General features: G+C 39.1%; 1 protein-coding gene across 6 annotated transcripts in view; it reads left to right on the top strand.

The window, feature by feature from the left end:
• The window catches only part of SATB1 (SATB homeobox 1), a 92,254-nt gene that overhangs the window by 11,330 nt on the left and 58,491 nt on the right, over window positions 1-22,433 (top strand). For 4 of the 6 annotated variants that reach the window (XM_071561067.1, XM_071561066.1, XM_071561064.1 and 1 more), the window contains exons 1-6: window positions 5,637-7,575; window positions 7,668-7,737; window positions 10,361-10,596; window positions 14,361-14,537; window positions 15,324-15,450; window positions 16,168-16,291. In XM_071561067.1, the coding sequence (XP_071417168.1) occupies window positions 10,386-10,596; window positions 14,361-14,537; window positions 15,324-15,450; window positions 16,168-16,291 (639 nt within the window). In that variant the 5' untranslated portion in view covers window positions 5,637-7,575; window positions 7,668-7,737; window positions 10,361-10,385. Of the gene's footprint in view, window positions 1-5,636; window positions 7,576-7,667; window positions 7,738-10,360; window positions 10,597-14,360; window positions 14,538-15,323; window positions 15,451-16,167; window positions 16,292-22,433 lie in introns of those variants that run through there. The other 2 variants (XM_071561062.1, XM_071561063.1) reach the window with 2 other exon arrangements.

Here is a 22,433-nt window from a genome sequence, read left to right as displayed (position 1 = left end):
GCCCAGAACCGTTGGATAAAATTCCTGTATTCCTAAAAGCATACTTTGGGGTTTTTTTCGGTACCCGGGAGGGAAGCACAGTGGTTAGAAGTGATGGAAAATTAGTCAGGAATTGGAAAAAAGCAGAATCGGTCAACAACATTGCAAACCACTTTGGAGATAACTTGCTGTAACTTTGATTTTAATAAATAAATATAACTGGAGCTATGGATTTATGTGTCCAGGGATCATGGTTTACATACTGTTAAATTATCAGACACATCCCTAAACTAACCACTTATCAACTGACTCTTCTTTTAGGTAACAATTATATGTCTGTCTCATGCTAGGAGTTATCTAGTGCTGTGATAATCAGGGTTTTAACAGGAACCTTTTTTTATATCCCATATTAAACATCTTCACATGAAAGACCTAAAAATTACACCTCTGAGGAGAAAGCTGTGAAATTAGTGACCTACTGAATATACACTTATGACATAGGTAATTTGGCTGATCCTAAGATAACCAACTTTCCTCCTTTCTTCCAGCTGCCTAACTGCATTAAATATTATTATGTAAATATCTATTGCATTTTTTTATTTGTTCTTTTTTGTGGAAGTAGTTGGCTGTAGTTGCCACATGGAAATTATGAGCATGACTCACAAAGTTCTAGTCTAGTGTTAAGGATGGAAGAGGATATGGTCCTCAAAATAATTTTTTTTAAAGTTGAAGCTTTTTATTTGAAATAGTTTTGAAATCCACAGTCATAAAATATATTGGCTAATATTAGATAATATATAGATTGTGTTTCTGGGGGCTCATGTCCTACAATAGGTAGTGGGAAGTGAACTCAGTTTGTCCACATAGCAGGCAGAGATACTACAACTATAGAGTAAGATTTATGTAATTAACCATTAATATTCATTGTGGTGATCTTTTATGGGAAAGTGGGCACCTCTTATTACAGGTTTAAGCAGCTAAGATTTCTTATGGCAACCAGGGGTAAAAGACTCGCTATTCTCATTAGTGGTCTCATTCAAGCTTCACTTCATCATGCCAAGCAGTTTGCTGGGTTTTACTCCATAATTTTCTTCAGCATTTTGCCTCTCTGTGACTTACTAAGGGGTGAACTGAAATGACTCCTGGGGTCACATCTGGAAAACTATGTACTTCAGTTGTACAAGCATCTAAGTCAAAAGAGATATACAGCTATAGAATGACTTGAGCAAAATGATGCAGTAGTTTGACTAAAAGTAACTTATTTTATCCAAAACCACATTTTGCTTATTCTTATTAAGCTCTATTTTTAAAAAAAGATTCTATGATTGAAGTACATTGCAGATAATGTTTGCAAGAGTAAACGAGCCTCGTCACAGAGGCAATCAATAGGGAGATGTCTGTTTGTATATGATTTTACATATCTGCAAGATAGCTGAGACATCCAACTACAAAATGCTGCACCATGGGACACTGTGTAGATATCTGATACTACCCAGGGGGTTTGGGGTCTGTAAACTAATGAATACACTACATGTAGCCATATATGTAGGTTTTTCACCTCTGACGAATATGGTAAGGATAATTTACTTCACTTAATAAGCAATTAAGTGCAGTTCAATACAGCTGACTATCGTAAGTTAAATATTCATTTTATGTAACTGTTTCAGGACATGGTGTGTGAGAGAACACAAACGAGCAGAAATTGCTCATGCAAAATGTGAGAGGGGACGACAGCTTGTGTGCGATGCCTTTCAGTGCTATGAATTTCATTTCATAGCACTTTTGCTTTTTGACAGGCATCCTATCCAGGCTGGGGCAGGTTGCAGTCAAAAAAATCTAGGTTGGTATGTAACTTTTGAGTTCAGCGTGGGGGATGTCGCAGAATGCTGTGATTTGCATTGGTGTGCATCACATTCTTGGGTCGTATGTAAATTGCGATTGCCGCAGTCAGGTTGGTTTAAGCTTTCGAGCAGTGTCAGGCAACTATTGTTGCTCAGGGCAAAGTGAAGGGGAAGTCAGGCTGAGGAGACTGAAAAACAACTTCAGTCAGAGGTACAGAACTTGTAGGGCTGCAGGGCTGCGTTAGCATGGCAGTGGTGACTGTGCTGAGGTTAGCACAGGTAGACATGGGAAAAGACAGTAAGGCACATCCTTCCCCTTCACCCACACTTCTGTCTAACCCATGTGGCAATAAAGCAGAAGCCCACCATGGAGTCATCCACCTTTCGGCCATAGACCTGTGGCTTCAGAAAGCCACGGATTGGTATTTTCATTGCCTTTCTGTCTGGCAGTTACTGTTAACCATAGATGAGCACCCATCACCCCTTGCAATGTGGGAAATGCATTCAAATCCCCACCAAAGGGAGTTTCCCAACAGTCTCCCTGCTGTTGCACTGCTCTGCATCACCTCCAGCACAAGTTACCCAAATGGCCGCAGTGTTGTCAGGAGTATGTATGTATAAAACCCAATCAGCTTGATCTCCCCAAAGAAATCTGATAAAAGAGAATACACAGCCATGCTGGGTTTGCTCTGCTGCCAGGTCATTTCTGTTTGCATTGCACAAGAGCCAAGCCTCAAGAGTTGGGCCCATATTTCCTAATTTATTTTGAACAAGAAAAGATTGGAATAGAGGCCTTAGGAGGCACTGAGGCAGCAAGCCACACTGGAGAATTTGTTTTGCTTTGCAGCTACTGAGACTGCTGCTCAAGAGCTAATTCACCATGGGGTTGAAAAAAACATAGTCCCGACTTTTAAAATATTTGTCTTATTTCAGCACAACCTAGTGCAAATGCATTTATATATCATAAACACAATGCAACAACTTTATTAAGGATTAATAACCTTTATTAAGCATATGTTTGCCTGCTGTACATTGACTAGAAGCTATGAAAAATGTGGTTACTATTGCCGCATGTTTAAATGATTGCCTGCATATGTATCCATGACAATATCTATTCATCTTCTGTTCTTTATATATATTTTTATTATAAATATCTTTATTCTAGTAGAACATTTTAATATCAAAGTTGACACATTGAAGTACAAATTGGAATAGGTCAAATGAAAATCAGATATCTGTATCTTGAACTTATTCCAAGTAGTTTGGTATTGATAAGAGATATCTGATTGTTGTCTATCTGTCAAGACATAGCAGCCTTCAGTAATTGGTGCTTTCTAATCAAAGCAAGGGTTCCATACTCGGTTTCCCAAGTCTGTAGTAAATACTTTACCAAGCGTAAGTGGTATACAGGAATTACATTAATCCATGTGGTAGAAAGTTTATAAGGTTTAGTACATATATGCACTTGCAAGAAGAGAGTTCTTTTCCATAATCATTTTTCCCAAGCATAGGAAGCATATGCACAATTATATAATTAACAGAATATTTGTTTGTCAGTGTTTGGTTAGTGTGCGTAATAATATCATTATTAGGCCTTCTGTGCTCCTGTATTACCAGATTGTTATCTCCCTGCTCCTTTAATTCACTGTCTCTGCTTTTTAATCACCGTTTTTATCCAAACATTTTAATTTTTTTTGACCATGGAGAGAATGATTTGTGAACACAAAAGCAAAAATTATTTTAGAAGATTTTAATATTTTGTTGTTGTTGTTTATCTGTTTTTGTTATTGTCATATCTGGTAATCATTTTTATAAGGTGGTGTTTAGGCCCAAATCTTGTTCCAGATCATATTTGCTCTATTTGAATCAGCTCTGCATCTCTCAAATTATCTTCAGTGTCTTCCTCCTCCATCATGCTTCAGGCAGCATACTGCCTGCTGAAACTCTCACATCGTTTGTGATTTTTAGTGGTCAGTCTTGCTTACTGCTGAAGTTTCAGTATACTCAATCAGGCTTTTCTGAAAAGGCTTGAAAAAATAATACCATGTTATTTTTCATTGTGCCCGCAAAGTTTAAATTTGGCTAGTTGAAGACTCTTTTTTCTACAAGTATTCAAATAATAACTACCTCTTTGATTCTTTTTTTTTCTTTTTTAAAAAGGACTGAATGATTGCCTATTTTGTTGGAAAAACACTGGTTTCTAAACAAAAAAAACCGCTAGAGAGTTATCCCTTGAACATATGTTAAGGAAGATGGCATCTATATTTTCCCTTGTTTTCTTTGTGAAACACGTTTCTTGGGGTTTAGTTTTTGGGTTTGGTTGGTTGTTTATTTCCTTTTCAGCACTCTCAACCATCTCGGTAACTATCTTAGTAACCTTTTTTCAAGAGATGCAACATAGGTACAACTTTTAAGGTTTCCTATGTATGCCACCTCCACTCACTCTGCTTTGAATAATAGTATTATGTAACAGTGTATTAATTTTCCAGCCTTGCATTTCCTTGCTTCCGAGATCAGAATCTATTTTATGCGCTGCATAATATGATACATACTTCATGCATTTCACCCTATTACCATTTTCTTTTTCCTGCATGCCCTGTATGTCATTTGTGCTTCTTTTGGTAAACATAGGTATGTTTCTTTACCTAGCCTTGATGCATTCTTCTTAAGTAATGTATGTGTAGTGAAAATTTTTCTCTTTATAGATTTAATGATGTGCGTTTTCTGTGTACAGAGGCCATACCATTTTGTGTATTACAGAACTGGTATTAGCCTTCCCACTCGCCTACTGTTGCTGCTGCCTCATGTTTGTATTGGTTTTGTTGTTGTTGTTGTTGGTTGGTTGAAAGTTACTACCCTAAACATTTTGGTTATGTATCTGTCTATGCAACAGTTCATGTTTTCTTTGGTTGATGATGCAACTTTCCTTTCAGGTATAGTCTATTCAAACCCTGCATTTTATCAATAAAGAAGTTTAATTTTTCTCTTATCTCGTAGCTTGTACAAACTTGTTGCTTTCAAGTTTGGCTTGTCGGGTTACTTTTTTCCAAGTGCATGATGGGTAAAGCCATGTCTATCTCGCAGTTATTTATTTTGTCAATACTTTACCATCTTTTAGCGTTCGCCTTTCAGGGGTGGCTCTCGGCCCGGCGCTGCGCAGAGGGCACAGGGGCGGGTTTGTGGCGCCCCGCACGCTGTGGCGGAGAGGCCCAGGCCGTGCCGGGCGCGGAGCGGATCATCGGCGCTCCCGCACGGTGCGCTGCGTGCTGCGCCGCCACCGCCGGCGGCGCGATGCCCCCACGGCACGGGGCCGGTTCCTCCCAAGCTCGGCCGCCTTTCACCAGCGTGCCTGGTGCTTTCCTTTCACTCTCATCGCTACCGAACGTGGGGGGCAGGAAAAACTTCTTTCCCCCACGTGTCCCGGCAGGTCCCCGGGGGCTCCCCCCTCGGTGCGCCCCCCCCTGCGGGGCGTCCGCCGTGCACCTGCCCTGCCCGCGCAGGCTCCGCGCCGAGGGGCGGGGGCTGCGCTGGCGCAGCGCACCCGGCAGGATATTGTTCAGCCTTCCCCGCCGCCCCTCCTCCCGCTCCCGCTTCTCCTCCTCCTCCTCCTGCCCCCCCCCCCCCCCCCCATCCTCCGCCGCATCCCATCTGCCGCGGGCGCGCGCGGGGCGCGGGCGCTGCGCGCGCGGGGCGGGCACTGTGCGCGCGGGCAGAGCCGCCTCACCCGCGCGCGGCGCCGCAAATTCGTGCGCACCCGGAAGCCGCGCGGCCTCTTCCCGCGGCCCCCCCGCCCGCGCCGCCCGCGCCCCCGGCCCGGCCCGGCCCCCGCCCCGCGCCCACCGCGGCCCCTCCGCCCGCACCGCTCCGACCCCCCTCCCACGGCCCCGGCCTCCCCTCCCCCACGCCTCTCTCTTCACCACCACCTCCTCATCCTCCTCCTCCTCCTGCTCTGCCACTTTCTCTCTCTCTCCCAGGACGCGTCGGATGATCCGGGGCCGCCGGGGAAGGGCTCCGGGCAGCAGCAGGGAGGCTGCGTCCTCCTCCTGTCTGTGGCTGTAGGGAAAAAAAAAAGCCGGTGGCCTCGGTGTTATTTTGTATTAAAATGAGGAGGAGGAAGAAGAAGCAGCGGCGGCAGCGGCAGCGAGCGGTAGCGGAGAGGAGGAGAGGAGGCTGAGCAGGGGACGGCGGCGGCAGCAGCAGGAGGAGGAGGAGTAGTGATGAGTCAACTAATAATTTAATGGGGACAGAAACAGGGAGAGAGAGAGGAGGGGGGGAAGCAGAGCAGAGAGAGGCAGCTCCGTCCGGGGACACACACACATATCCATGTAACATCTAGCAACAACCACCAAACCGGCCTAAATAACAGCCATATCCAGCCAGCCAGGGGAAACGAGAATTAAAAAAAAAAAAAAGCAAAACCAAAAAAACAACAAAGCCTACCATTATTATTCTTTTTCAATTGTTAACTGGTTTGTTGTTGTTGGTTTTTTTGCTGGCTTGGTTTTTGTTGTCGGCTTTTTGCAACCTTTCTATTTTATATTTTTACCCCTTCTTGCGAGTAACTCTTCTCGGAGTTCCCAGATTTTTTTTTAATTGGCAAAAGCAAAACCAGTTTTTTGTTGCTGGGTTGTTTTGTGGGTTTTTTCTTTTTTTTTTTTCCTAATAGAGAGGATTCGATTTGTTTGTTGTTGTTTTTTTTTTTTAATTATAATTTCTCCCGGTTTTGGACTCGGAGGGAGTGAAACCTCGTCACTTTTTTGTAGTGGTGGTGGTGTGCCTTGTTGTGTGTGTTTCCTTCCTCCCCTCTGTTCTTTTTCTCTCTCCCCTCCTCTCTCGCTCCCTCTCTCCCCCTCACTCGCACAACAGCCCCCGGTAAATGAGAGGAGACAGGTCCTCTCTGCCTTTTTTTTTTATTATTTTCCCCCCCTCTGGACCGCAAAGGCGAGTTTAAACGTGGCATTTTAGTGCCTTTTCCTGCAATTTTCTCAACACTTTTTTCCCTTCTTTTTATCTCCAGTAGCGATCTCTGGGGCTGAGGTTTCCGCAGAAAGTTTGGGGGCTGTTACGGTGTGTATTTTTGCGGAGGGGGAGGGGAGCGGGCGCCTTCTGTGTGTGCTGCTCCTCTGGGTGCCTATTGGAGAATAATAGTGTAAGTGACAACCTAGAAGTAGACTTTCTGCTCTTCACACTGGATAGAAAAGCTGCTTTTTTTTTTGCTTTGCTTTTGCTTTTTTTAATAACCCCCTTTCTCACTTGCTCCTGTATGCATTGGTTTTATTTTTGAAAGGATAGCTAGACTTAAGTCATCCTCCACCTCCATTTAAACCTGCTACTTATTTTTTAATTATTATTGTTGTTATTGTTAATTCTTCGTTTTGAGCGTTACACTTGTCTGAGCAATTTGATCTCCAGCTCTGTCTTCCATTGCTAAATCTCGAAAACTGGCTCTCTCAAAAGATATTTAATCTCTGTTTTTTTTGTCAATTGCCATTTTTGCTCATGGCTACTCTGCTTCTCCCTATCTATTTTTGCCCCTCCTCGTCTAGAGGAAAATAGAAACAAGAAAAAAATAAGAAAAAAAAAAAGAGAATATTAGGGGAAGTAGTCCTCAGGTCTGCTGCCCCCCCTCTGCCCCCCTCCAGAAAGGGGGGGACCTAAAAAACATCAGTCTTGAACTTCTTCCTCTTCAAGAGCTCGGTCTGCAAAGGAAACCTCCTTTGTTTTTGTTATTTATATGCTGTCAAGTTTTGAAGTGGTGAGTTTCGGGTCGGTTTTGCTAATTTCACTCAGAAAACTGCAGTGTTTCTGTTTCTAGATAAGTACTTTGCTTCTTTGTCTCTTTAAAAGGTCACAGGGAAAGCTTGGCCTGGATTGTGAGAGCCATATGGAACGGATAAGTGCGGAGCCTCTCTCAAATGTGATTATGGGTTTTTATGGGGGAGGGAGGGAAGAGGAGGGGAAGGGCATGGGGAGGGGGCTGATTCAGGAGGAGAGAAAGAAATAATATAATACCGGCGGCATTACATCGCGACAAAAGGAGATACCGCACCGAGTCTCATTCAGAAATTACGCCGTGTGCCCGTACGTGTACGCTGGCTCTGGGAAACTGTGCCTTGGAATTGTGCTCTTCTCTCAATGATCTGTGATGAAAACTTGTAGTTGTGAAAGATGCCTAAATGCGAAACCCGGGGAAACTCTTGGCCTGGAACCGGCAGAGAGGATAGGTCTTTTCTGCCACCCTCTCCCTGGGCAGGCCATGCTGGTTGTTGCTCATCACTATTTCAGACTGAGGTTTCAGTGAACTTTAGCCTTGGGCATGGAGTTTAAATGAGTAAATTAGGTGTTTTATGTGCATGTAATTTTGCTTTGTAACATAAAGCTTTTTACAAGATGACTAAGCGGGGAAAGGATGCCGATGGGTGGATATTCTCAGGCCAAGCGAAAATGACCCATTTGATGTTTTGGTTGTAGTCAGTGTATTAACTGAGTGGCAATCTATCACTTTTATTCACTGTACACGATGTAGTCCGATTCTGACTCATGATGACTAGATACTTTTTGTAGCAAAGAATCTCTGTGCCTTAGAGTACTTCTGAAGTTGCCAAAAGTGATGAGGAATTTCTTGTTCGAGGCTTTTTTTTTTGGTGTGTATTCTTTTACTCTCCCTTCCCCTTTTTTCCCCCCTTTTTTTGTTAATCCTCTTATTCTTGAGAAAGACCAGTCTCAGAAAAGCAACCCTGTACTATGTTAGCATCGTCAGAAACATCGGAAGATGTTAACAGTTTGAGTCTAATTCTTTGATTAGGCTGCACAGAACACAGCTTAAAAAAATCTTTTTGGAAAGTGGCTAAAATAGGCATGTTTACTGTTAATAAGACAGACGACCTAAAACAGATGGGATAAAGATGAACGGTAAACCTTAGCCTGTCACTTTACAGCATAAAGAAAAATAATGATTGTTTGAACTTCGTCTATTTGGTGCCATTCTTGAGGTTGCTTGTAAAGGTTTGAAATAATACATTACCTCTCTCTTCACTGTGTTGGGAAAAGCAGCATGATCTTCAAAAAAGAAAAAAAAAACAGTTTACAGAAATGTCAGTGGCATGTATACCAGCAATGCAGAAGTGCATATAAACAAAAAAATTCTGAGATATTTAGGCTCTAATAGCTTTGCTATGAAATGTGGAGAAAATTTATTGAATTACTAGGCAACTGAAAGAAAGTAGCAATTATCAGATTCACACCAGTCTTTCTAAATATGACTTCCCCAGTATTAGTATTTGTAATTGTTAATGTAAATACTAGTTCATAAATTAATGTCTACTCACCTGTGCTTAGTGATTATATGTGTAGCATATATATAATGTGTCTGTGTAGTTACACCTTTCTCAGTCAAAGGTGGGTTAAATACGTAACAATCACAACAGTATTGATTAATGAAATCATAACCAGAAAGAAATCTCTGCTCTCAGCAAGAATTTTTTTTTTACTATAGTTGGCAAAACAGATTCTGATGAGTGACAAAAATCCTCAAAACTTTGTTGTGTTCTAGACTTTGAAGATTTTTAGTGACTTAACTGTAATTGTTATTCATGGACAGAGGTTTCAAAAGTTTATAAAAGGGGAAGTACAAGCATGCTAAAACATACCTTTTCTTAATTTTCTACTGAAATTCCGGGCTTTTTGGTTTCTTATAGGTGTGCAAGCAGGTTTGGGGGCTTTTTTTTATATTTAAGTGTTTCAAAGCATCTGCAGAAATTGTGGAGTTTTTTCCCCAGCTTTATATTTGGTTACATACTACTTCTCAGTAATTTTTCTTAATTTGATAAACTACTCATTTAACAGGTAAAGCTTTGCATTTGAAAAATTGCATATTTTGAAATTTGCAGAAGTTGATAAACTCTTTCTATAGTACTGGTTAGGAAACCCAAAAGCAACCATCTCCCGCCACTGCTTTTTGAAGTTCAGTGTTAAATTCTTTTCAAACTTTTATTTTTATGGGGTGTGAGGAATTGTAAATGGACAATATTGTACATCTCTGGTAAATCTGTTGCTCATTCATCTAAAGTTTTAACAATCTCTATTATTCATCCATGTTTTAACCAAGTAGATCAGGAAATGTTTCGTAAGAATCTTTTTCTCTTTCCTCATAGTAAAAAGACCCGCGATTAAAAGCAAACATTTTTGAGATTTGTAACAGTAGCTGTGTTGGAGCATATACCTTGACTATCATCATCATTTATATGAGTCTTAGGGTCTCTCAGATTTAGTAGAATATCTCAAAAGATTTTTTTTTTTAATGGGGTACTCTAATTGGCTTTTAAAAATAATTCCACCAGATTATGTAAACTGGGATATGGGGTCGTTTTTGAAAAATAAATTTGTTTCTTTTAAAAAAGGTATTTCCTTCTAGTTAAAATAGTTATCTCTTCCTTATGAGCTTATGGTGCATATATATCTCTCTGTACATGTGCAGGCTGTCTACGTAGACATATGCGCACACGTGTACAACATATATATTTTTTTTTGAATCATGGCAGGTGATCTTTAGAGGCGGGACTGAGTATGGATCATTTGAACGAGGCAACTCAGGGGAAAGAACATTCAGAAATGTCTAACAATGTAAGCGATCCGAAGGGTCCACCAGCCAAAATTGCGCGCTTGGAACAGAATGGGAGCCCATTAGGAAGAGGAAGACTTGGAAGTACAGGAACTAAAATGCAAGGAGTGCCTTTAAAACACTCTGGACACCTGATGAAAACTAATATTAGAAAAGGTAACACTTTTGCTAATTCTGCATTAGAGAAATATGATTTATAATATTTGGGGGGGAAGAATACTTTTGCAGACTCTACTTCATTTGTATTTCAGTATTAAATCTCCATTCTAAAATACTATATATTCCCGATTCTGATATAAATCACATTTGGGAAATGTAAGCTTCATGCTTGGGTGGAGCATCTTGCTTTTCAGGGTGGAGTCTGATTTCTGTTGAGGTAAAGGCTAGCTGCTCTGGTTAAAGCAAATTCTTACATTGAAAAATAGGTAATACAGTGCATTAATTCTTTGTGTGTTGGGCGAAGAAACGCAAAAATATATAAGAGTAAATACTGAACCCCCCAAACAAATTCTCGCCTTTCCTCTTAATGATGGTCCAAATATTGGAAGGGCAGCAGTATTTGCATAACAGTTGCAAGTTGGTTTAAAGGAGAGAGTGTAAATCCTTAGGTATCACATTGGAGAAGTCATTTATGATGTCAATCTTTGCAGTTTATTTTCTTAAGTACGATTCATTATTGAACAATGAACAACTTGGGTGTCATATTTTTCAGTGGCTGGTTTGCTGTAATTAGACATTTACACAAGGAAAAGGCACATTTAGAATCATTGATGTTTGTATATGGATGACTTTTGTTTGCATTGAAAATATTTTTAATGGACAGTAATATAGAAATTTTACTTACCAAAATGTGTAAGTCTTTTTGACCATGTCCTACAGGCTTGCTAATTTAAATCAAAATATGCTGCATATAATTTGGCAAATATCTTAAAACAGCCTCTACTTTTCCCAGCATAATTGGTTATGCTTATAATACAGATTTTTCTTGTATTTGCTAAGCAAAGTGCAAAATGGAACCAGGACTATTTAAACACTCGAAGTTAGAAGGCAGAGGAATTTCATTGTGTCTGATGCATAACATTTATCGTACAATCATTTATTTTTTCCTCGGTTTGGCGAAAACAAAGAATATATTGATCCTGAAATGAACAGACACAGCAGTCCGTATTGTTAGATCTTTATCTATTAAAAATGGAAAAACAGCACTTCAGCAAATTCTTTGGCCTCTGCTCATGATTACCCTATTTATTGATTGTTTGCCAAGAATGTATGCATCTTAAGAAAGCCAGGGTAAGAGCATTAAAAATATAATTTATTACGGCTTTTCAAGCAGAGTGCATTAACATTGTACAGTGAAGCAGTGGGGCTGTATAAAAAGGACTTTCTGACGCCTGCAAACATATAAGTTCCATAAAATCCTAAATAGGAGATTTCAGCTGTCTCTGGTATTATGTGATATTTGCACAGCAAACTTTAATGCCAGGACAGTTTTAGACAAGGATTCTACAGACTTCAGTGCTCCTTATGGCAGACGTGCTGTTTACACAGACTCGTAAACCATCAGCAAAAGCTCTAACACTGCCTTCAGGTTTAAATCATGCTGTATTTTTAGCAGGGAGCACTGACCAATGCTCTCCCCTTTAATAGTAGAAGGTTATGAAGTTGCTGCACTTGGAGGTCTTGCCAAGTACTAGCAGGAGTGATCAGCCAGATGAGATTGTGCTGTCCTGTATAACATTTTTCACATTAACAGAAGGACACTAGTGACAGTTTGCTAAAAGATTTAGTGACTTGATTTGTAGTCAGATGATACCTGTGTCGCACTACCGGGATCCACCTCTGATAATCTAATGCTGCGCTTCAAATTTTTTTCAAGAGGTTCTCCCTGTGTTGCTTAAAGTACCTCATTTTCCAGAATGCTGCAACACAGCAGACTATGTACATGGCAAAAAGGGTGCTGATAGCAACGAAGTACCTGTGTGTTGTGTCTGATCATAGCTTAATTTGTAGGAACTGGTAAGGGGAAAAACAAATATATTGTAGCTGGTTTTGAGTGTATCTGCAGTGTTTGTTAAAATGAAGTTTTGCTTACAGTTTATCTTCAGGAATTACTGGTGAAACTACTTAAGAATTTTGAACCCTTACTCTGAGTCAGATGGTAATAGGTGAAACATCAATTGTGAGAGCCTGGAAGGGAGGAAAAAAACCCCAAACCACCACGTTTTTGCAGATGAGCATGTGTGTCCACAGCTTAATTAAAACCAGTTTGCATATACTGCTTTTGCTTTGGTGTTCTTTCCCTTTCTGATAGGTCTCTCTGTCATGTAAAAAAACCTCCCAAAAACCCCCCACAAAAAAACAATACAAAAGTGCTCCTTCCTGCACTACATAAATATTGGCAAGCTTTTACTCGCCTTTCATGCAGAGCCTATTGGGCAAACTGCAGTAAGTTTGTGAGCTTTTCCAAGCAAGCCTGAAGGGATTTGTTTGCCAGAGATTGGCTCTCTGGTGAACAGATGTAGTTTAAATATACGTGCTTAAAGAGGTATCTTTTTTATCAAGATTTCTTGCTATACATTAGAGCACAAATCGACAGACGCAGTCCTAAAGTGTGTATCTATTGTCAGGAGTAAATCTTCCTTTTAGACTACAGCATGTCAGGTGCACCTTAGCAGATTAGGAGGTTTCCGTAAGTCTAGAGGGCAGTGGTTATAGAGGCATTAACATTGTAGGACTAATTGGAGTTCCTGGGTGCCCTGTTAAAATAACCCTTGTCATCATTTATGCTAAAGATGATACCTCTCTGGCAGGCTGCCATAAGACAGGTCTGTACATCTGCTTTTAACCCTTTTGCTTTCTGTCATTAAGAGATCCTTAACCTGTGCTGCTGGAGACAGTGGAACAGAATTAGGACCTAAAACCACAGGTCCGAGGTCATTGTGTTATCCATGTCCATCTGGGAGGCCAGGAGGGATTTTCATGAAATCGAGGAATCTGATTGTTGCAGGAGACTTTGTCCCTAAAACGGCTTGGGTCATTTTTTACTTCTCTCTGTTGTCAAAAGGCAGGGAAAAATTTAAAAGAAAAAAAAAAGGAAAAGTTAAAAAAAAGAAAAAAGCTAAGGGTAAGAGAAAAGGTTATTTACTTAATATTCTGCGCAGCGTATGGGTGGAAGGGTTTGTCAATGATGCTGCGAAACTGGAAATCAGTAATTGATTTTCAGGCATGCCAAAATAGCATTGTGGGGTGTAAAGCACAGGAGACAACAAAAAAACCCCCAAACTGCAGGTACACTTCTTAAAGCAGCACTAAAATTGTGATTTGTTGCTTAAAGATGCAAGTGAAAGTAGTGCTGAAGTGCACTCAGTGAATGAAGCACGAATTAGTGTTAACTTTTGCCTTGTTTCCTTGTGTACTCTTTTCAGAGCGAATGTATAACACACAAGGTGATTTATTGTTGATGCTGAAAGCAATTAAATATTTTTGGCAGGACTAAGAAAGTTTTAATGTTAACGAACAAAATTATGTAGCTGGTACTAAAATGGCTTACAGTGAAGACATCTGCAGTATGTATTTAGGTTCTCATGCTGCCTGCTACTCACAACAAATCAGGCAGGACAGAGAGAATCAACTTCTCTTCAGTCAACCTTGTTATTTCTATAGAAGGTAATTCTTTAAATCTGTATCTGATCAAGCGGGATAAATTTGCATTTCTGCTTTTCAGAGAGATGTATCTTTTGTAGAACTGTTTTTGGGGGAGGGTGAGGGGAAAGGACTCAGGGAATATGTTTGTCAAATATTTGTGATGATTCTTGATGGCTCCTCTGCCTGTTCATACAGGTTTTATTTACATAATGCTGTAAAGACCCACCTACTCTACTATAACTCAAGTTTAATATGTTAAATTTATTTTTTAATAGGAAGTATGCTTCCAGTTTTCTGTGTAGTTGAACATTATGAAAATGCCATTGAGTATGATTCTAAGGAGGAGCATGCAGAATTTGTGTTGGTGAGGAAGGATATGCTTTTCAACCAACTGATTGAAATGGCATTGCTATCTCTTGGATATTCTCACAGCTCTGCTGCCCAAGCTAAAGGTAAATAAGATTTTGAAATTGTATGAATTATGTCTGTTTGTGGGGTCTTGAGGGAGGAGCAGGATTTCTTTCAGGAATGTAGGTTTTACTTCTTAAACTTCTTGCAAATTCTGTCTCTTTTTTTTCCCCCTAATGTGTTTTTATTTAGCTAGTGCATGTTTTGTTTATGGGGAATGTGGAGGTAAATTATTTTCTTTTTTTCTTTTTTTTTTTAAAGAAGGAAAAAGACTTCAACTGAATCATTAGTATGCTTATTGACCTTAATAATCTGCTCCACTGAGGATCCACAAGGAAGTGTAAAGCATATTTGAGCAGATGGACTGTTGAGAGTCAACTTGCATTTATGACTGAATATCCAGCTCTGTTTCTTTTATTTTGTTTCTGATGGTTTTATAGACAGCAAAGTTTTTTTTTTGTGCTCAGTTCTTGCATTGCAAAATCCTTTCTAATTTATTAAGATGAATGCTAACTATTATATGTCCTATTGAATTCATGGGAACTTAGGAAAATATACTTCTATACATATTAAGAAAATCTACTGAAATACATTTGTATAATTTCATAATATAGATAAAGCATATCCTTGGTGGTGTGTGGGTGGGGTTTTTTTTGGGGGGTGGTGTTCTTTTTTTTGCTAGATTTAATAGGCTAGAAACAAAGGTGGAGATCTTGTTAAAGTAAGATATTTCTTTTGCCCCTAGGAATTAACAGGTAAATTATTTTCTTTCAATTTTTCCTGCCCTTCTTGCCCACTCCCCCTCCCCTCACAAAATAACAATCCTGCAGGGCTTATCCAGGTTGGAAAGTGGAATCCAGTTCCACTCTCCTATGTGACAGATGCCCCTGATGCTACAGTAGCAGACATGCTGCAAGATGTGTATCATGTGGTCACACTGAAAATCCAGTTACACAGGTAAGTTGCATAGCAGTTTTGGGACATGAACTGTTACTTACCTGCTCTTAACTGTTAAGACTGGTTATGTTTGTACTTTGTGCTCAAAGTACAAAGGCTTGCCTAAATTCCTATTTAGTTACTCTAATTCTTCTTTAACTTACACTATACTATTCCAGAAAACTTTTATAGCTCTGATACAGAGATTTTCTTTGGATATCTCATTAAAACTATATTGCATTTTAGTCAATTAAATGATGCATTACAAGAAGGCATTTTACATAAAGTTTACTTAAGAGAAAAATATTTTTGCATATCATGAACAGTACCATCTGTGTGCATTTTGTAAAAGAATGACTTGCTCACACTTATTGTTGCTGTCTAGGTTCTTAAATTTCGTGGCAACAAAAAAGAAAAAATGGTTAATATATTAATGTTTTTCATGATCAGTCGTGAGAAAGCATTACACCTTAAATTGTTTTACCAAGCGCATCAGAGCAGGAAGGTAGAAGTAACATGAAAAAATAGTCGCCACATGCAGCTGATGTATAATTCATGCATCAATACAGCAGATGTGTTGTATAAAGTAATTAACTAATCGGAACAATCAGGAGACCGAGAGCAATCTCCAGATGCATCTGCTTGATGCGCAAAATGAAATCTGTCTGTCTTAAAGGAATGTTCTGCAGCAGGATGCAATCTTGTAATAATCCCTTTTCTAATCTGTGTTTCAAATAGTTGCCCTAAACTAGAAGACTTGCCTCCTGAACAATGGTCTCACACAACAGTAAGAAATGCTCTGAAGGACTTACTGAAGGATATGAACCAGAGTTCATTGGCCAAGGAATGTCCCCTTTCACAGGTACTTAGCATAACATGTAATAAATAATAAAGCACTATAGGCAACACTGATGTGAGATTTGTGTAGCAAGTAGCACCCATGGAGTGGATCTGCCAAAAATGCAAATGCATTTGACCACTTCATGATCTTTATAAATATGCCTGCTTCATTTTGAACATAGTCTTACAGCGTTTCCCATGGGGAGTCGTGAGAGGTTGTTTACACCACACTAAAATTGTCTCACAGTAAACTGGATTTTAACTGGTTTTTGTCTTCAGTCTTTGAACTGCTTTGATGCAACTACTTTTTTCAAGCACATGTGTTTGAGATGTTAAAAGGCTCTTTACTTACTGCTGTCAAAAGTACTATTGAATCTGAATGCTTGTTAGATAACCTACAATAGTTTTAAATGCTAATTCATAAAATGAGACAGTCTTTGGCATGCTGTATGAGAAAGGAGTAAAGAATAAAGCTCTTTCGATGATGTGTTGTTGCAAACAACCAAAGGAAAATCAGTCGTTTATTAGTTCTAATCAAAATATACCTAAACAAAAATGAAACCTCAATTTATGCATTGCTAAATATTGAACCAATGCTTTCCTCAAGCTTTACTTGTTCTATTTTTACCATTCTTTTTGTTCTTCTCTCGTCAAATTACTGCAAAGGCACAACTTATTTTTCTATGCATTGTGGCGTCCAATGATGCTGTGGTGGGAACATGATATTTATTTTTACCTTTTAAATTTTAAAATGTATTTTGTTGTGGTGCAGTGGAGATGAATTTAGTATACAAATAAATGATGCTAATTGTGGCAGGGAGAGGAAAAAGGGAAATTAAGGAAGTCAAGGTATTTTTATGAGGATTTTATTTCTCTTTCTCAGAATACTGTAATCTTTGTCTCCAAAAGACTTCAGTTAATCTATAGAGGACTAGTCTCTTTGTCTGTCTGTTTTTCCTGTGGATATATTAGCAGGTTTGTTTCCCATCACTTTTTTCCCCTACAGTTAGATTGTTTTCAGTGATGTGGCTCCAATATAGGAAGTTCTGAAGTGGAAATAATCAAAATTATCTTCACTGGTTGCAAACCATTCCAGTAATATGTCTGTAAAGTTATCTTGTATGTACCTACTACAGAAGCATGTGAGCTTTTGCACTGCTGGCTTACAGAATTTGCAGATAACTTGGGATTTTTCTCATTTTAATCTAATAGTGCTACTTTTTACTTGATACTGATGGTGAGGAATTAAATTCTATTGAGATGGAATATCTCATTTCTGTTTGGACATCATATTTCACAGGGAAGTTTCTGTATGTATGTATATATAAAGCAGAAAAAAGTTTTTAAAAGAAAAACTTTATTATAGGCAGGATCATGGTACTGAATACAATTCAATAATTACAGTCTTCTAAAAAATCGCTTTTAAACTATGCTGAATTTTTATATAATAACTTTAATGGACAAAAATCATCTTGCTTAATAATAGCTCTTCACGTTAATGCTTGAGATGACCAGAACTCCAGATTACAGAACTCTGATTTGGGACTGTTTTTTCACTGATATATACTTCTTCATTTGAAAAATAATAGACTTAAAGCTGCAAGTTTCTTTCTATTGTTAAAAACATGCTTATTACTTTTGCTCTCTCTATCTTTGTCAGCGCTGCCGTCGTTGGGTTGCAAGAATGTAAATACCTTCTGCTTCTCTTTTTTCTTTAAGGTCAAATCATGCTAAGCTTAATATACATTTATTTATTCTTAACTTTTGGAAAAGCAAGTTCTTACAGCAGATGATTGAGAGCCCAGGAGTCAGTCTTCCTGTTTCCCTTTGGGAGCTTGAGGGAAGACTCATTGATCTAATTGTGTCCTTTTCACATGACTAAATTGATCTGGGTGCTTCCCATATTTGCCTAACTAATAACTCATTGTATATCCCTCCTATGGAAGGGATACTGATTTAAGGGTGTTAGTGATTTATTAAAGGTATTAAAGTTTGTGAATTGCCCCGCAGCAGCGTGCCACTGCAGCAGAGGGGAGAAGTTAAAGCAAGGCAGAGGGCAGTTTTTCCTTAGCAGGTCCGTCAACGTGCCAGCATGGGAGATTCTTTGGAGAGCAGAGAAGTGGTCTCTTCTGTTACATACTTCCACAAGTATAGGTGATTTCATGTGAAGTGCTTCATTACAAATGCAAACTAATGCAGTGACACCATACCATAACTTACTAACATGGTTATGGATATAATTTATTAACCACAGAAAAATGGCTCCAAGTGAAAATGAGAGTAGTTATCATTTTCTTTCACTGTCATTGGCAATACTCTGTTTTGTGTAGGTATGGAAGGATTTGTTTTAACGTATTTAAGCCATTGTGCTCAGTGCAGTGCATCTCTGAAGCCCTGTTCTCACTTAGAATTTAATGGATTTTCTTAAAGAATCTTGCATTTTTTTATATTAAAAACTTGCTCAGAACACTGGCATTCTATGTCCTGAAAAAAAGCCCCCCCCAAAAAAACAAAAAACCAAAAAACCACACAAAAAACCAAGCAAAGTTTTATAGTGCAGACATATTTAATAGCTTGAGAATATGTGAGCAAACGAACTTTGAGAACCAGTTTGTTTCAGTTATAGAGTCATAAAAACTTAACATCATTATTGGCTTGAGTGTGGGGTGTTTTTTTCTTTTAATTTTTTTTGCCATTTGATTTCTTGTCCAACTAAAATCTTGGGGCATAAAGGTAAGAACTCTTCGTGCCTTCCTTGGTAAAATACTACTGTGTCTTACACTCTCATTAGCAGAGTTGAATACATGGTCCTTTTTGAAGCTACTGTAATTGTCTTGCCTGTGACTGCTGTGGCCACCCCTGAAGGTCGGGTTTATTGCTCTGTATGTGAGCCCGCATTGTGGGGAATCCCTGTAGACATGACTTGGAGTGCTCAGGATCGACCGGAACAAGTACGTGGCTTTGAATTGCTGTGGTGTTGCAAATTGGCATCCAGAGGTTTAGTCTCAAATTTTTGGTATCAAGCAGTCAAGGTAAAAGGAAAGGACACTGCAAATTTTGCATGGAAAAGCCAAGCCTGTTCGGAATTATGTGCTGCAGTGGGTATTTTCAACCTCTGCATCAGGTTTGCAGATTTTATTGCTAGAGAGTAGCAACATGTGCAGATGCCGAGTGAAAGATGTTTGGAGTTCCATATGCACAGCTCGGTTCATTTCTGCTTCCTCTCCAGACTTCTTTTGATGGGGAAAGTAACTCAGAATTTAATCTAAGGCTCAATCTTGGACTGTCTTGTGCATTCCATTAAATTGGTCTATCTCACAAGTGGCCTAGATCTCATTTCCCTCCTGTTTTGGCTCTTCAGTCTCCAAAGGGTTTTAAAGAAGTTGTTCTACCATCAATTCTTATTTCCAAACCCTTGCACAGAAGCTGTACTCTACCTTAGTCTTCTGGGAGCTGCTCTAAAGTGATCAGGCAAGCAGGCAACTCTGTTGCATTTATTTATTTAACGTTAGTCTTTCAACATCTCTTCTCAGTCTTAGTCTTAGCATTTTCATACTTTCACAGTTTTGCTGTGTTTTGATTTTAGTTCAGAAGTCTCTTATTACCTCCATGGTTAATAACTGAAATACTGCAGGCTGTATTTCTGCTGATATTAATAAGGGGGGATTTTCCTTGTTTGTCCCAATTGAATTGTTGTATCTTTCACTCTATACATTTATATATGTATATAGTTAGATCAAATTTTATGAGGAAGGGGAGAGCAACATGGGCTATTGGTTCAAGAAAAGAATGGGAAATTCATTTGATAATTCTGAAATGAACTCACTGTGTGATTTTGAACATTTAGAGGTACACCTTATCTTGAGTTTCTGTAACCTTTTCTAGGAAAGAAGATAACAAGTCACCCACCAATGAGGAGATTGTAGAGATTAAATAGTATCTGGGCACTGCTTTGAAAATATGGCAGTGATCAAATGACATTGATTTTTGTTCTGGTATTATCTCGCCTGATTTTTTTTTTTTTTACCAAAAGATTTTCTAAATTGTGGTTAGTATTTGCAAACAGGGACTTTATCAAACCACTGCAAAAGCACTTCTGAAGCAATGTATGCTTTCTCTTACCTTTTAGTATCCTGAAATATGAAGGTATCTGGGGGTTTTTTGTTTGCATTTTTTTCCCATCACGCTCATCCTTCAAAACTGCTTGTTTCTAGTCTGACTCTCAGGACAACCATGAGTCAGTGCATTATAGATGAGAAATTCCAGGCCTGATATATAGTAGAATCTCAAATCTCTGTAGCTTTTTTTTTTCCCTCCAATATTTTGTAGGGGACACGCAATATTTCCATTAAGTATATCCAGAGACTGTGATACCTGGGGACATAGTAATTTACAGACATTGCATTGCTATTTTAATTTTTTTTTAAGATATTGTGTTTCCCTCTGCCCCACCTATAATGTCATTTACATAATTTTGCTCTTGGTGATGAGGGTGTTTTTTCAGTCAGAGGGATATGTGTTTGCATTCCATGAAGCATATGCATATACAGAACAAGTGCTGATATGATACCCAAGTCTGAATAGTTTTGCACTTGTGATAAATGTAACTATCCTGACTGCATTTTGAACAAACTTCCATGCTGTAGTGAATGACTCTCTGCATCTGACATGGGCATGGTATAGTTTATATGCTTTCCTTTCTGTTCAGATATCCTGCACTGAATTTGCATGTTTTAGGTAGACACTGTGCAGACTTCATATGATCTGACAGAAACAACAGGCAGAAAGCTTTCTTGGAACATCAGTGTTTCTCAGTTCACCTAATGTGAAGGCACCTGGCCATCATAGCAAATAAGCAGCTATTGCTGCTGTTCTGACCCCCACCAAAATCCTAACCAAAAAAGTTACATTTTCTAAAATTAAAATTTCTATACCTGTAGATAATCAAGGAATGACCTATGAAGAGTTGACAAAATAAATACTTTTTATGCGTGATTTTTAATTCACACTTCACAAAACCAAACGGTGTTTTTTACCTCTTCCCCTTTAAATTTTACCTGCCTAGACCTGAGATCAAGTCCTTGGATTTCTTTTTTGGTTATAAGTATTTTCTCTCTTACACCCCTCCCCCAATAATTAATAACTTAAGTAAGGAATGCAGCTCCTTTTTCTGTTATAGAAGTTGCTATACTTTAGATTTTAAAGATGTCATTAATTATTTCAGGGAAGTAAATCCTTGAGGGCCTGGGCTCAGGTTTTGGCAGGCAGGGCTTTTCAACCTGCTCCCCACTCGCTCAAGAGCATTCACTGTGATGTCTCTTCAAGCTGACATGGTATCTGGATTTTTAAAACATTTGCAATTAACTATTGAAATTTGTGCCTATGATTTTTAGTCATCCAAATAGAATGGGGAGTGCAAAGCCTATTGTTGATGGATTGAGCAAGATGTAATAAATGTGTTGGTAGAGCTGTGTGAGGACATTCACAGGGTACTTAACCTTTCAGTTGCTTGATCATTTGATTACTGATTTATGTTCTTTAGATGCACCTAAACATTCAGTGTTAGAGCTATGCCAGTCTATCTACAACTGCTTTATTTGGGCAATTCCCTATTAAAGGAGAGAATATATAGCTATTTTTTCTGCCTCTTCATTAGAATTACATATAATAAGGATGTAGAGTCCCTTTCCAACAGTTATGAGGCTTGAAATTATTGTGGGGAGGAGTGGGGAAACGTGACTTGGTCCTCAAATAAATGCAGCTTCTGACTTCAGAGGAGTCTGTAAAGTGTCAGTGTGTCCCTTAGTATCTGTGCTGTATTGAGGTCTTGTGGTTCAGCTTCTGAAAAATGCAGGAGTCCAACAGGGGAATGGTGCTACTGTTGGGGGGAGGTGTTTTTTTGTTGGTTTTTTTTTTTTTTTTTACTCTTCTTAAGTCAGTTGTGTGGAGTTACAGGCACCTGTCCTCTGCCAGGCTCTCTCGTGAACAAACTTCATGCATTTTTGGGACTGTGCGTCCCACACTGTGGGCTAGCCATTTGTGATTGTGTCTCAGCAATTTTGAGAACTGTGTCATGTGAGTGATTATCTGCATCATATGGACTTCAGGGTTTGGGGAAGTGACAGAATGAAAAGGAATACAGCACTTTTTCTTCTGATATGTTT

This window comes from Pithys albifrons, chromosome 7, assembly GCF_047495875.1.
Source record: "Pithys albifrons albifrons isolate INPA30051 chromosome 7, PitAlb_v1, whole genome shotgun sequence".
In the NCBI taxonomy this organism is placed as follows: domain Eukaryota; kingdom Metazoa; phylum Chordata; class Aves; order Passeriformes; family Thamnophilidae; genus Pithys; species Pithys albifrons.
Note: the sequence above shows the minus strand (reverse complement) of the source record. Positions and strands in the feature narration are given on the sequence as shown.